This window comes from Micromys minutus (assembly GCF_963924665.1).
Source record: "Micromys minutus genome assembly, chromosome: 4".
In the NCBI taxonomy this organism is placed as follows: domain Eukaryota; kingdom Metazoa; phylum Chordata; class Mammalia; order Rodentia; family Muridae; genus Micromys; species Micromys minutus.
The window spans coordinates 25,144,376-25,158,887 of NC_137973.1; the positions used below are offsets into that span (position 1 = coordinate 25,144,376).

Consider the following 14,512-nt stretch of genomic DNA (forward strand, 5'->3'; position numbering starts at 1 on the left):
CACTCTGCACACTTAGAAAAGAGAGACAACTGAGGCTAAGGCCCAAATAAGAGTCAGCCTTGATGGAGCTGGAGAGATGACTTAGTGGCTAAAAGCACTTGGTGCTCTTGCAGAGAAAAGATTTCAATTCCCAGCACCTACATGGTGGCTCAGTCATCCATAGTCCCATTTCTAAGGAGTCTGGTGCCATCTTCCTCTTCTGACTTCCATTAGCACCAGACATAAACATGGTATGGATTCATCCAAGCAAAGCACAAACACGACCTTGAACGGAAGATTCTATGAACATATGCATACCACAAACATTGTTACCTTTACCTTTCAGGTCCTGTCCCCAAGTTACACTTAATATAAACAGAAACAGACTGTAAGTCTGACCATTTAGACAGGAGATTACACAGCAAAGGTAACACATGTTGTCCGAATTGCACCCAAGTTTTTGGTTTGGTTTTGTTTTTGTTGTTTTGTCTGGGTTTGTTTTGTTTTGTTCCAGACAGGGTTTCTTTGTAGCTGTCGTGGAATTCACTCTGTAGACCAAGCTGGCCTCAAACCAAGAGATCTGCCTCTTGAATGTTGAGATTAAAGGCATGTGCCCCTATGCCCTGCCAGTGATCCTTTTTTGAATAGTTATTACCCAGGGTCTTGCCTGCCTCTAAGAATTATGTTTTTGCTGATAAGAGTACAGAGAACTTAATGGTGCTTGTGGCCCCTACATTACCTCCTCTGAGATTCCTGTAAGATGTTTGCCTTTGGTTCACAGTCTTTGTTTTGAGAATCAGAGAGCCCTGGCCATGTTGGTGAGTAAACATTTACACCTTTGCCTCCACTCAACTCAATAGGCCTGATTAGAATACTATCTACCTTTAGGGTGTTTTTGAAGTGCTGCTTCCACTGTCCACTGTGATTAGAAATCTTAGTCCTTTCTAGTCAGTTCTGTCACTACAGTTTATACCGCATCACTACCACAGAACTGTATCACCAGCACATGCAATTGAGTACCAGGAAACTCAAGGAGGCTACATAAGCCAACCAAGCCTTGGACTTTGGTGGTTCCTTCCACCTCTCCAAGGTTGGGATCACAGGAAGCACTGTACCTGTTTTGCAGAAGTGTTTGATGAATTTACTGCTTGTGGCTGTTTTGTTCCCAGCTGGGTGGTCACGGAGGGCAAAATGGATTGTTTTTGAGGTGGCAGCTAAAATTGGTTTTGGAGCATCCTGCCTAGCAACCTCAGATCCTGGGAGACTCAGGCCAGGTGTCCTGGTCAAAGGCGATTAGATCCCAGCTTGGGCTCCTAGCCTGATCTAGACAGCACAGTAAAGTGGGTCCAGACACACCCTGAAGGCCTGGCTGTGTGCAGGAGGCCAAGTGAGCTGCCTGCTAATGGGGCCAGGCCACCCCGTGCTGCCCCATGACAGGCAGACAAGGCTAAGATTGTTCCCCGGTTTCGCCCTGTCTCTCCATTCTGCCAGGCCTGGCCCACATCCTCAGCCACTTTTCCCCCTGTCAATGAGTGGCAGGAACCAGACTCTGCCTGTAGAGCCCAGTCAGCCTGGCTGGGAGTGTGGTCAGTCTCTGGGGAAATGGAGGTAAAGCGTCTGCCCAGCCTCGCATTGCATTCCTCACTGCAGCGGAGATCTCCAGACCCTATTGCTAAGGGCAAAGAGACCCCTCCCCGGTTCATCTCAGCCTTTCCTGAGCAGCAGTCAGCACAGGCACCTCTCCTACACCTCCTCTTCACTTGGGACGAAGGGTCTGGGGACCAGGTTTGTGTTGTTAAGCTGGGCAAGATCTTCAGCACTGACCTCAGAGTACACCTTGAAGCCCCCTAGATCCCAGGACTCCAGAATGGGCGGGGCTAGAGGCAGGAAGAGAGGATGGAGTTGCTAGGGAGTTTTAGTCTGAGACAGGAGAAAGGGTCCTATCTGTTCAGGTCAGTGGCTCCGCCCACTTCATTCGCCCCGCCCCACCGCCGGTGCCAAGGAATGTGCTGGGCGAGGCGGCTGAGAGGCGGGCGGGGCAAGCAGAGCCGAGGCCACCCGGACGCCGCAAACAGGTCTGGGCTGAGGGGCACGGGACCCAGGAGGGGCAGGGGCTCCGTGTACTCCCAAGGGCACAAGTGCTATCCTTCGAGAAGAGGAGGACACCCCTAATTCCTTGCCCTTCTCAAGCAATTTCCTCGAGGGCACCAATTTTGTGTATGGAGGTCTCGGTCCTCTAGGTGGGGCCTCCTGGAGTCAAGATTCTGGCCGAGGCGCAAATGGGGTTACTAACAGGAGGCAGCCTCGCTGCTGGGGAGCCCTGCACTGCAGACACCCAGAGACTGAGGACCTCTGAAGCAGGACTGGATGCCTCGGGCTAGAACCAGGAGGGGAAAGGGGCCACCCGTGTGGCTGACTCTAGCTTGAATCTGGTCATAGGAAACGGGATGGTTGCCAATCCCTGACCTTCTGTCTCCAGGTCAACGTGGAGGTACCGGGCCACCATGCTCAGCCTCAAGCTGCCTCAACTCCTTCGCGTCCATCAGGTCCCCCGGGTGAGGGGCCCCAACCCATCAACCTTGCCCCTCTCCTCAGATGACTCACTGGGGCAGAGATTTTTCTCATATTAGCTGTTAGGGAAGTTCTTCCTGCAAGCTAACTTTCTTACCTTTCCATTTCAATATAGAACCTGTGACCTCTACCCACATTCCTAAACGTCCCTCCACCCAGAATTCCCTTCTGCAGAGCACCCTGTGTGTGTGTTCCCCATCCTATCTGATCCCAGTATTCTGGTTCTGTTGTTTGCCCTGTGGGTTTGGAAGGCTGGTAAGAAAGGGGTTGTGTTGTGACTGAGGCTTGGAACCACTGTGATCTCTACTGCATCTTCTATCGTATTTCCAGACCCTTCTTATTTTGTTTTGTTGTCTGTCTGTCTGTTTGTTTGTTTCGAGACAGGGTTTCTCTGTAGCCCTGACTGTCCTGGAACTCGCTCTTTAGACCAGGTTGGCTTCGAACTCACAGAGACCCACCTGCCTCTCCCTCCCAAGTGCTGGGATTAAAGACGTTTATTACATCCGCCCGGCTACCTGACACTTTTCATATCATGACTCTTCTGCCCCCCACCCCACCCCTAGGTGTTTTGGGAAGAAGGTATCTTATCTGGCTATCGATGTCCCACAAGCTCTGCCTTAGACTGTGTCCTCAGTTCCTTCCAGATGACTAATGAGACGATCAACATCTGGACTCACTTCCTGCCCACCTGGTGAGCGAAGGCTCGGCCTTAGGTTCTGGCGGGTGCCAGGCGGGCAGGTTCACTGCGACCCCAGCGCCTGAGCAGGTGCCTGGCGCAGGTACTTCCTATGGCGCCTCCTGGCGTTGGGCAGCCTGGGCTTCCACGCAGAGCCGTACCACCTGCCGCTGCTGGTCTTCCTACTGCCCGCCTGCCTCTATCCCTTCGCATCCTGCTGCGCGCACACCTTTAGCTCCATGTCGCCCCGTGCTCGTCACATCTGCTACTTCCTGGACTACGGGGCACTCAGCCTCTACAGCCTGGGTGAGCTGAGGGCAGTGGGGGTAGGGGTGGGGTGCAGAGGGTGAGCCCGAAAGCCTCAGCTCGCACCTCGCCACAGGCTGTGCCTTCCCCTATGCCGCCTACTCCATGCCGGCCGCCTGGCTGCACAGCCGCCTACACCAGCTCTTCGTGCCCGCTGCTGCTCTCAACTCCTTCCTGTGCACCGGCCTCTCCTGCTACTCGCGGTGGGTTCCGTGCACCCCCGGTGTCAGAAAGCGTAGGCAGGGTTCACCCCACTGCTAGTGAGCCACCCCAATACCCTATCCAATATGAGGGAGGCCTTACTGTTGGACAATATGCTATCCTTTATGGCCAACGTATGCTATGTCTTTATGGCCACTTTACAGATGTGACATTTACATGGGACAGAGATCCTGCGTTCTGGGGGGGGGGGGGCTTCTCTTATTTTTTCCTTTTTAGTACATGTAAACATATATTTATTGTGTGGGTACTTTACCTGATGAGCTATCACACCAGCCCCATCCCTCCCTTTCTTTTCTTTTCTTTCTTTTCCCTCGTTTGTTTGTTTAGTTTGTTTTAGCCCTGGATCTCTGTAGACCAGGCTGGCCTCAAGCTCAGAGATCCACCGCCTGCCTTGCCTCCTCAGTGCTGAGACTGAAGGAGAGCACACACACACACACACACACACACACACACACACACACACACACCGCCATCTGGCTGAGACAGGGTCTTGAACCTGATCTTCCTGCCTCTATCTCCCAATGCTGGGGTCACAGGCATGCCTTCTGAGTACCGGCACTGAGGTCCTTCACCTCTTTTGACTTTTTGACCTGTACTCACCAGGAGTGCAGACCAACCTGCTTTTCTTGCCTCCCAGGTTCCCAGAGCTAGAAAATCCCGGGTTCAGCAAGGCTCTCCGCACAGCCGCCTTTGCCTACCCCTTCTTGTTTGACAACCTCCCACTGTTCTACAGGGTAAGGGTACCTCGGGACCCTGCTCTACCTTGACCTCACGGTGGCCCTCTGGTGTCCACCCCCTCAGCATCCCTTCCCCCACCAGATCCTAGATGTCCCCTTGTTTCTCCTCCCAGAGATACCCCCTGTCAGCGCTCTTTTCTTTTACCAGCTGCGGCTGTGTTGGGGCTGGGCCCACAGCTGTGGGCGGGACGCACTGAGCTGCAGCCATGGTTACCACCTCCTCTGCGCTCTGCTCACGGGCTTCCTTTTTGCAGCCCGTCTACCGGAGCGCCTGGCACCTGGGCGCTTTGACTATATTGGTGAGCACTGGCCTGGGAGAGAAAGGAGACTGCTTCCCGATGCGCAGAGTGAGCTAGGAACGCGGGGGATCCTAGCTAGAAGTGAGGATGGTAAAGCCAAAGGGATATCCCAGCCTCCCAAGTCCCCAGGCTCAGCAGTGTCAGAATTCAGGGCTTTACGCAGCTCAGTCCAGTTACCCCTCCAGAACCTCTAGGAGGGGTCAGGTTTTCTCCTTCTCGGGCCCAAGGGACAGGGGCTGCCCTGGGTCACAAGTGAATCTGGTCAAAGGTGGGATGGGACTTTACCTAACCAGAGTATCTGCCCTTCAGGCCACAGCCACCAGCTGTTCCACATCTGTGCAGTGCTGGGCACCCACTTCCAGCTGGAAGCGGTGCTGGCTGATATGGGATCCCGCAGAGCCTGGCTGGCCACGCAGGAACCCACCCTGGGCCTGGAGGCTACGGTGGCCACCTTGAGCCTGGCAGTGATTGGGAACCTTGTCATCATCGCTGCTTTCACGGCCTCCTTGCTGCGGATCCCTGGAACCTGTCCCCTGCTGCAGGGCAGCCCACTGGAAGAGGGACTCCAAGCTAAACAACAGTGAGGCCCATTGGCATGGAGGGAGGCAGAGGCCAGACTTCATTACTGTGGGGGAGCCCTGACAAGGGCCTGAGAAGGTGGAGGCCATTCTGATCCTGAAAGGCATGGCTGAAGAGAAGAGGCTTGCTAGGGATGGGGGTGGGGGAGGAGGATGGAGGACCCAAGGGGCAAATGATGGAGGCCTAAGAGTGGACACAGGTACCAAGTGGGAGCAGAGTGGGAGGTGTGTGGCCTCTCATGGGGCTTCTGCCCTGCTGCCCTGGTCACCCTGAGAACTTGTTCCATGAGGGCCACATACCCACCCTGACCCAGGACCAGACTGTGCCATGTGGCAGCCTCTGTCTACACATGAGCTGCCTGTTCTGTTCACCACTGTGACCAGGCCTTTGCTGATTTGTATGTTTGGATGTGTCCCCGGTGAGATAATGGATGTGGTGGGAATTGCTGTGAGGAGACAGGCTGCAGGACTTCGGGACGCCACCTCTGGGGCTATCCGTCACAAAAATCATAATAAAGAAGCAAATGAACTGGACCGTAGCTTTCTGGGATTGAGTGTGAAGCCTTCCCCCAATCCCTACCACCACCACCACAATGGACAGACTCGAGCCCAGAAGGTCCTCATCTGGACTTTATTTTGGAGTAGCTATGCCATTCATACTTGCAGGGCAGAGAGAGGGGACAGGGAGGGTCGAGTCCTGGAGAGTAGCCAAAGCTGAGGCTGCCGTTGGGCTCTGGGGCAACACATGCCCTAAACAGTGGTACCGTAGATGCGCTTGTAGGCGTCCTGCAAGCCAATTTGTTCCGCTAGCTCGTCGCAACTGGGATCAAGCTCACACACCTCCCTGGTGGGCTCCAGAGGGTCTGGGTAGGGGGCTGGGGCTCTGAGAAACATACAGTAGTATCAACCAACACACAGTGGCATTAACCAACATGGGGTACACACATTTTCTTCCCACTGCACAAGAGGGTCCTAGGTATGGGGATTTACCTGCACTGTACAGCCCTCAGCAGTTCACAGAGCCCACCCCAGCAAACTTCTCCCTACCAATATGGAAGGCAAAGGGCCCTGGCCCAGCACCTCCTTCCCACTTACCCACCAAGCTGATTGTTCACTTGACGCCGGAGTCTACTCATTACCTTACTGCCTTCCTGCTTGGACATGAAGGCTGTGGAATAGAGGCACAGGATCAGGTAATTCTGGGTTTTGGAGGAAAAGTGGAGATACCTAGGCAGAAGGCAGGGGAATCTGGGGGCTTAGGGGACAGGTTGAGGGGCAAGGCTGAGGTTCTGCCAGGTTCCCTGCCAATACCTTTGTCAGACTCAGAGCCGCTGGGCTTTGCATCTGTGAAGAAAACAGCGCAGTTAGTTCTGTTCCTTCCCTGCTATCTCCCTGGTGGTCTGTCCTTTCCCCTGTGCTATCCCAAAGCAGATCCCGAGACCCGAAGAAATGAACCAGGAGGACACATACCTGCTAGGTCAGAGAGACAGAATGCAGCCAAGGCTAGCAGAGTGAACAGAGAGAGGGTCCTCATGGTGTCTGCTAGGTCTGCACCGTGCTGCTGTGTGGGACTTGTCTGTTCTGCACCCTTCAGCCTCCAGTACCATTTATATCCACTGCCTGAGCCCCTGATGTGAACAGGAGGGGTAGGGAATGCTGCCAAGACCAATTTGGGGTCACGTGCTCAGTAGGTCAAACCCAGAGGATGCTGTGGTTGATGATTGTAGCTTCCTGGGTAAGGTCCTGAAAGGGGAGGGCAGGCCACAATCAGAGGCTGCCAGGCTCTTACATGGCCCCAGACCTCTTCCCTGAGGGGTTGCTCCACCACCCCTACTGTGTGCAATCTCTCTCAGCCTCAGCTGGAGCACTGGCTGGCCCTAGAGATGACCCCTAGAGCATATCCTAGAGATGGTACAAGATCTAAAATCGGTTTGGGACAAAATGGGCTCCAACTCTCCTAGCCTGTGATTTTCAGTATCTGTCACAAGAGCAGGAGCCAAACCCCAGAGAAGGAGTGGTCAGGAATGTCCTCATTTGCCCAGTGCGGGGCAGTTCCACTCAGCCAGTGGGGAGAAGGGCGGGGAAGTGTTCTGGTTAGTTTCATGTCGACTTGAAAGGAGAAAGCCTCAATTGAGAAAATGCCTCTATCCGGTTGCAGGGCATTTCTTATTTAGTGATACCATCCCTGGGCCTTGGTCTTGGTGCCATGGCTTCAATATCAGCTTCTGCCTTGAGGTTTTAGCCCTGCTTGTGTTGGAGTTGGGGATACCCCACATTAAGCTTGAGATGCCTGGGACCCCCTGATGACAAGAAAGCCTGCTGGGGGCTACTGTGTTTCAGATCATGAGGCAATGACCTCTTGTGGCCCCCATATGAGTATCGAGAGGCCCCAAGGCCTGCTTCTTTGGCACAAGCCCCTCATGATGTCATTTCTGCACTTATTCTTAGTGCTTGTTCTTCTTTATCTATTTGCTGTTCCTTCCTTTTCTTTCTTCTTTCCTTGATTAAACCTACCAGTGGCCTGGCGAGGTCCAGTAGGAGCCCACTTGATATCCAGAAACTAGATGTTACCAACCATATTAAAGTGAAGGCTGTTCATGAATTCAAGAGAAACGTATGTTACAGTCACCCTGCCCCAGGTAGAAATGGAAGTAACATAGAGCTATGGGCAGCTATCCCCCCAGTCTGAGTCTCAATTCTGTATAAAAAAGTAGGATATTTTTTATCATAAAATTGAGAATGGAATAATATACAGATATTTCCAGAAAGTCAGCAATGGGTTCCTTGGGTTCACGGATGGTGATGGCAGCCTCCTAGGAGTTCTCCATATAGGTTGGGTGAAGATGTTTCTGTAGACAGACAGATGGGGTCCAAAAATTATAAAGACTACAGGGTTAACAGTCTTAACTCATGTGTCCTTTTATGAAACCATACTGCCTCACACATGTCTGAAAGATACTGACTTTGTAACCATAATACTGCTCCCCCGCCCCACCTCACTGAAGACTGGTGGTCAGGAGATATAAAAAAAAATTGTTACTTGCTGTAAAACTTTTATGTCTGAGATTGTATAGTTCCTTTTCTTTCTGTTGCTCTAAATCTATTACTCTGTGTCACAAGAAAATGTTGGCACAGGAAAACAGAGAAGCATTTACCTACCTCCCTATGAATTTCGTAACCCAGCTTCTTTGTACGATTTCAATAAAAGACTGGGCTGAGTCAAGTCTAGGTGAGTGCCCTGACTCCCCAGTTCAAGGTCCCCCATGTCACAAAACAACAAAACTGCTTGTCAGTATTGTATTTCAACTGTGTGCTTTCTTATTTGTCTACCAGGTATCCCTAGTCCTTGACGACCCCTGACTCTTGTCAAGGCTAAACCCTGGCATAGGTGGCGCCCAAACGTGGGGCTCTTGGACCTTTAGGGTACTCTTTATATCTATGGAAGCCTTAGGAGGTCCCCCTATGCCGTCCTCTGACTGGTAAACATGGGCAAGATCCTGCCTTTCAGGAGGCCAATTTCTGTTATGGAAAGTTGGATACGAGGATGAACTTAGAGAGCATCTGCAGTCTAAGGGGAAGAAAACCCCAAGATGGGAGGATAAAGTCTTACCCCTTTATACAGGCCTGGGCAGATGGGCCACTTTGGATGCTCAGTTCAGTTGGCTCTACCAGCTCCTGTTCTTAAAGTGCTTACTGCTACTGCTGTCAGAGCTTGGAGAGCTCTGCCTAGTGGGGATACTAAAACTGTTCCTGGGCTGAGGTGAAGCAGGGAAGTGAGGAACCTTATGCAGGTTTTGTGGCCAGATCAATAGAGGCAGCAGAAAAGACTATCCCTAGGGATCTTCAGCTGACATAGTAATTAAACCATTGACCCATGAAAATGCTAATAAAAACTGTCAGGTACTGAGGCAGAAGAAAAGGATTCACTCTTGGAGATTTTATTCACTATTGTGCTGAATATCCCCTGTTGGTACAGGGTATGGCATTTGCTGTAGCAATGGAGGAAACGGTGGACAGCCTCTGTTTAATAAACAAAAAGGGAGATGTCCTGTTTCTGCGCATGTTTTTCTTGGATCAGCAGGGGCATTTTGGACAAGACTGCTCTCTTAAAAGAGGACCTCGGTTTCCTGCTCCTGCAAAGTTGGCTCCAATGCCTTCAGGAGCTGTTCCTGCTACTCTTTGTCCACGTTGCCAAAAAAGGTTTTCACTGGCAACTCGTGACTGCAGGTAGAGTTTTCAGAGATGGACAGCCTCTCACAGCCCCTCAGCAGGAAAACCAAGGGAGGCCCAGTCCCAGGCCCCTCAACAATAGGGACCTCCTGCCTCAATAATCACAGGCAAACAATTGGCACCTTGTTCTGTGCCACCCCAGGAAGTGCAGGATGGACCTCTTGCCATCCCCAATTATATATTAACTGAGGACCCCCTGCCTACATTAACACCCAGAGGAGACTGGACCCTTGCCATCTGACTCCATGGGTCTCGTTTAAGGTCGGAGTTCCACATCTCTTGAGGAGATTCAGATGATTCCTGGGGTTGATGCTCACTATTGATGTGTATATAAAAAAGAAAAGGTGTTACCCCAGGTTTCAGCTCCAACGTTAGGAAAAAGAAGAGTACAGTAGATAGATATGCCCCATGGAGGTGCTGCGAGGCATGGGGGCAAGGGGGATGTCTCTGGAGGACCCATGTTGGGAGGAACCAGCCTTTTATCATTCCTTCATTGTCCTTTTACACTCTGGGGAAGAGATGTACTGGATCAGATGGGTACCTTTTAAATTTCTTTCCAGTGCTGTTGCAAATGCAAAAAGTGGGTTTTGAACCTGGAAAGAGTCTAGAAAAAAAATTGCAGGGACAAGTTCAGCCAGTATTGCCCAGACAGAAACGAAACAGACATGGCTTGGGGTACTCTTTTTTTTTTTTTTTAGGGGTCGCTGATGTTACAGCTGATAAAAATCTCTTGGCTTTCTGATTGGCCAGTCTGGGTTGATCAGTGGCCCTTTATGAAGAAAAGATTCAGGCTGCCTATGAATTAGTGGAGTAACAGTTACAGCAGGGACATGTAGAAGAATCAACTAGTCCATGGAATAATTAAAAGAAAATCAGGAAAATGGAGATTGTTACAAGATTTAAGAAAAGTTAATGAAACTACGGAAGCCATGGAGGTATTGCAGCCTGGCCTTCCATCCCCCAGTGTTATTCCTTTGGGATCTTCCCTTTTTGTTATGATTTACAATATTATTATTATTATTATTATTATTATTATTATTTTACTATTCCTCTTCATTCTGATGATAGCAAGTGTTTTGCTTTCTTTTTGCCTTCAGTAAATTTACAAAGACCTTACAAAAGGTATCATTGGAAGGTGTTGCCCCAGGGAATGAAGAATAGTCCCACTTTGTGTCAAAAATTTGCAGCCAAGGCATTACAGCCAATTAGGAGAGGGTTTCCAAATGTGATGTTATTTTATTATATAGATGAAATTCTTTTGGCTCACCCAGATTTGCAGATGCTCAAGACAGCTCTTTCTAGATTGATTAAAGAACTGGCATATTAAGGATTGAAAAATAGCACCTGACAAAACACAGACAGACCTTCCGTTCAATCACTTAGGGTGAAAAATAGAGACTGCTCAGATGCCTCATGAAGAGACTGTTCTAGATACTTCGCATTTAAACACCTTAAATGGTTTTCAAAACTTACTTGGTGAGATAAATTGTGTGAAGCCTTATTTGAGGTTGACCGCAGAAGAATTGAAGCCTCTGTTTAATGTCCTTAAAGGAGATAGTACCCCAACATCTCCTAGACAGCTAACTCTTGAGGCCAAGCAAGCATTAGACTTAGTGAGTAAAGTCTTGTCTCAGCAACTGATAATGAAGTTTGATGACCCTCGCCAGTTTGTTATTTAAGACATAGTTATCACCTACTGGAGTTATTTGGCAAGATCATGGACCCTTGAAATTAGTACATATGCCGTCTACTAATACAAAAATATTGGTTGCTTATTATGATTTCATAGTTAATTGTCAAAGGCAGAAAAAGAATTAGAGAAATTTTAGGAAAGAATTTTGATATTCTAATATTACCTTATACTGCAGAGCAGGTGGATTAATTACTTAACTTTTCTGATTCCTTTGCTCTTTCATTTTTGCATTTTACCGGTCAGATTTTGTATCATTTGCCGAAGAATCTCTTGCTTCAATTTCTTTCAACCCCAAAGGTTATTTTTCCAAAAAAGTATTCATTTGTTTCCTTAGTTAGTGTTGTTACTGTATTTACTGATGGTTCTTCCATGGGTAGGGCTGTATTTATTGGTATCTGAAGAGATTACTAAGGTTTTTATGTTAGACAAAGTCTCTGCTCAAAAAAAAAAAAAAAAAAAAAAAAAAAAAAAAAAAAAAAAAAGAAAGAAAGAGAAAAAGGAGTTATTTGCTATTCTTAAAGCTTTTGAATTTTTTCCTCAAGCATGTAATATATATACAGATTTTCAATTTGTTTTTAGATTTCTTTCCTGTAGTTGAGAAGCTGTTATTAATTTTGATAAAACTTCTTCTTCTTCTTTTTTTTTTTAACAGACTTGGTTCATTTATTTTGTCTTTTATAAAAATCCTTAAGTGGTAGCCACAGCTGGAGCCTGGGTCCTCTGAACAGAGACTCTGGTTTTCACAAGATGATCAGTGAATTCCGGATAAGGAGACTTGGTGAACACAGTTTCTTTCCAGAGGTCAGGGGTCAAGTAGCTGTACGTTTTTGAGATGGCATCAAAGGTGACCTTGGCAAAGTTGCCCAGGGTGGCAGTGCAGCCTCTGGATGAAGTGTAGCAGTCATCTATACCGGCCATCATCAGAAGCTTCTTGGGCACAGGAGCAGAGACAATGCCAGTGCCTCTGGGGGCAGGAATGAGACGCACCAGCACAGAGCCACAGAGGCCTGTCACCTTGCATGGGACAGTGTGGGGCTTGCCAATCTTGTTCCCCCAGTAGCCTCTCCTCACAGGGACGATGGAAAGCTTGGCCAGGATAATGGCCCCTCGAATGGCAGTGGCAACCTCCTTGGAGCACTTAACACCAAGACCAACGTGACCATTGTAGTCCCCAATAGCGACGAAAGCCTTGAACCTGGTCCGCTGGCCAGCCCGGGTCTGCTTCTGCACTGGCATGATTTTCAGAACCTCATCCTTTAGAGATGCACCCAGGAAAAAGTCGATAATCTCAGACTCCTTAATGGGCAGGGAGAACAGGTAGATCTCCTCCAAAGACTTGATCTTCATGTCCTTAACCAGGCGGCCCAGCTTGGTGACGGGGATCCACTCCTTGTCTTCAGCTTTACCTCCACGAGCCCCGCGGCCTCGACCACGACCGCGGCCCCTAAGACCGCTGCCGAATCCTCCGAGGACGCCGCCGCGGCCTCCTAAGCCTGGGCCCCCGGGTCCTCCGGGCCCTCCCGCTGCACCGGCGTCATCTGCCATTTGGTGTTTTCCCGAAGAAGAAGAAGCTTTGATAAAACTTCTATAACTAGCGGTTGCAAACCTGGTTGCTGCTGGTCAGGCTCCCTATTCTGTGGAGCACCTGAGGGCTCACACCTCTTTAGATAGCCCTTTGACCTTTGGAAGTTCTTATGCAGATTGTTTGACTCATTTGGCCTTACTAGATACTGTAAGGAGGCCCAGCTGTCTCCTGCTGTACATTATCCGAATGCTGATGCCCTTAACGGTTCTAAGTCCTGCCCTGCCTGCCCACCTACTCTCCCCGTGGCACAGCTGGGAGTAAATCTTAGAGGCCTCAGGCCTAACATATTGTGGCAGATGGATGTAACCCATGGGAACCCTTTGGAAAACCCTTTGGTTCGTGTGTCTGTAGACATATTCTCTGGTTTGTTATTTGTTTCTGCAAGGACAGGGGACGCCTTTAAGGATGTGGTTCAACATCTCTCCGGTGCTTTTGCTTAGATGGGTCTCCCTAAACATATAAGGACAGATAATGGCCCCGCTGTCAAAAGTTTAACATAGGACACAACTACTGGAATTCTTTAAAATCCCCAGGGTCAGGCTATTATTGAAAGGTCAAATCAGGTCCTTAAACTGCCAATTACTAAATTGCAACAAGGAGATTATCAATACCCATCTCCTCATCAGATTTTTGTCTCACTGTTTTTCATATTAAATTATTTAAATAAAATTAATGAGGGTCATTCCGAACCCAAAGACATTGGGACTCTAAACCCTGTATGTCTCTTGGTAAAATGGAAGGATATGTCCTCCATATGGGAAGGTCCAGATGTTCTTTAGGCATCCGGCACAGACTATGCTTGTATCTTCCCACAGGATGTAGAGTCCCTAATTTGGATCCCAGATAAGCTTATCAGACCCTATTCGCTTCCCAATAACAAGGCGAAGGGCCCAGTCGGTGACAACGAGTAGCGCGCCTGCGCATCATGGGATCTTCCAGCCTGCGCGCCTGCGCATCATGAGATCTTCCTGCCTGACTCCGGCTGAGAGGGAACTTGCTTCCACTTTATTAGACTTGTCCTCAGGAGCGAAGCTACAGCTGCTGAACCAGAAACTCGACTGCCGACTGTGGATCAACTACTTCTCCTTTCTTCTCAAGCCCTTTCCGTGGTGCCGGAGGCCGGAGTGACTTTTACGCCCAGTAATTGTCTTCTTGCTATGCTTTCTCTGTTGCACGCAGGTAAAATTTATCCCTTTTTGTTATGTTGATGATTTATTGGACTTATTTGCCCGATCCTCCGCTTTTTCATCATGCTACTTGGAACCATGGCCCTATTAAGATAATTACTAATAATACTAACATTTTAGGAGGAGAAAGCAATTTATATTTTAAAGAATGTGTTAATTTTAATTATTCAGGTATTGCTGATTCTATGCTAATTTGTTTTATGGTTAATATGGATATTTTGGGGTGTTTTCCATTGGATAGAACTTACATCTGACTCCCCAAGTCCTACCACCCATATCAGAGGTGGTAATGAAGGAAAAACTGTTTTTGAATTTCCTTGCTCCAAAGTGATCAGAATTGAATTATACCAGTTTCCCTGGCCTATCCTTTGCCTTGTAAGAATGAGGAGACTAAGAGTGTCTGGAACGGGGGCTGGAGAGATGGCTCAGTGGTTAAGAGCACTGACTGT

At 49.1% G+C, this 14,512-nt stretch overlaps 3 protein-coding genes across 4 annotated transcripts; 1 reads left to right on the forward strand and 2 right to left on the reverse strand.

Annotated features, from left to right (window-relative positions):
* The first annotated feature begins 1,998 nt into the window (after positions 1-1,998).
* Positions 1,999-5,838, forward strand: PAQR6 (progestin and adipoQ receptor family member 6). Of its 2 annotated transcripts, XM_080915518.1 has the most exons (8): positions 1,999-2,054; positions 2,459-2,534; positions 3,114-3,241; positions 3,330-3,532; positions 3,609-3,735; positions 4,392-4,488; positions 4,640-4,790; positions 5,100-5,838. In XM_080915518.1, the coding sequence occupies exons 2-8, from the start codon at positions 2,484-2,486 to the stop codon at positions 5,372-5,374; spliced, it is 1,032 nt and encodes a 343-aa protein (XP_080771644.1). In that variant the 5' UTR covers positions 1,999-2,054; positions 2,459-2,483; the 3' UTR covers positions 5,375-5,838. The 2 variants fall into 2 exon arrangements, with proteins under 2 accessions (XP_080771644.1, XP_080771645.1); XM_080915519.1 differs by lacking the exons at positions 3,330-3,532; positions 3,609-3,735.
* A 175-nt stretch (positions 5,839-6,013) lies between these two features.
* On the reverse strand, positions 6,014-6,958 carry BGLAP (bone gamma-carboxyglutamate protein). Its single transcript, XM_080915606.1, has 4 exons — positions 6,839-6,958; positions 6,680-6,712; positions 6,464-6,536; positions 6,014-6,251 (listed from the first exon to the last, which is right to left on the reverse strand). Exons 1-4 carry the CDS (start codon positions 6,900-6,902, stop codon positions 6,119-6,121), a joined length of 303 nt encoding a protein of 100 aa, XP_080771732.1. The 5' UTR covers positions 6,903-6,958; the 3' UTR covers positions 6,014-6,118.
* Positions 6,959-11,978: 5,020 nt separating this feature from the next.
* On the reverse strand, positions 11,979-12,836 carry LOC308419766 (small ribosomal subunit protein uS5-like; the record flags this gene model as incomplete). Its single annotated transcript, XM_080915559.1, has 1 exon — positions 11,979-12,836. One exon carries the CDS (start codon positions 12,834-12,836, stop codon positions 11,979-11,981), a length of 858 nt encoding a protein of 285 aa, XP_080771685.1.
* Between the last annotated feature and the right edge of the window lie 1,676 nt (positions 12,837-14,512).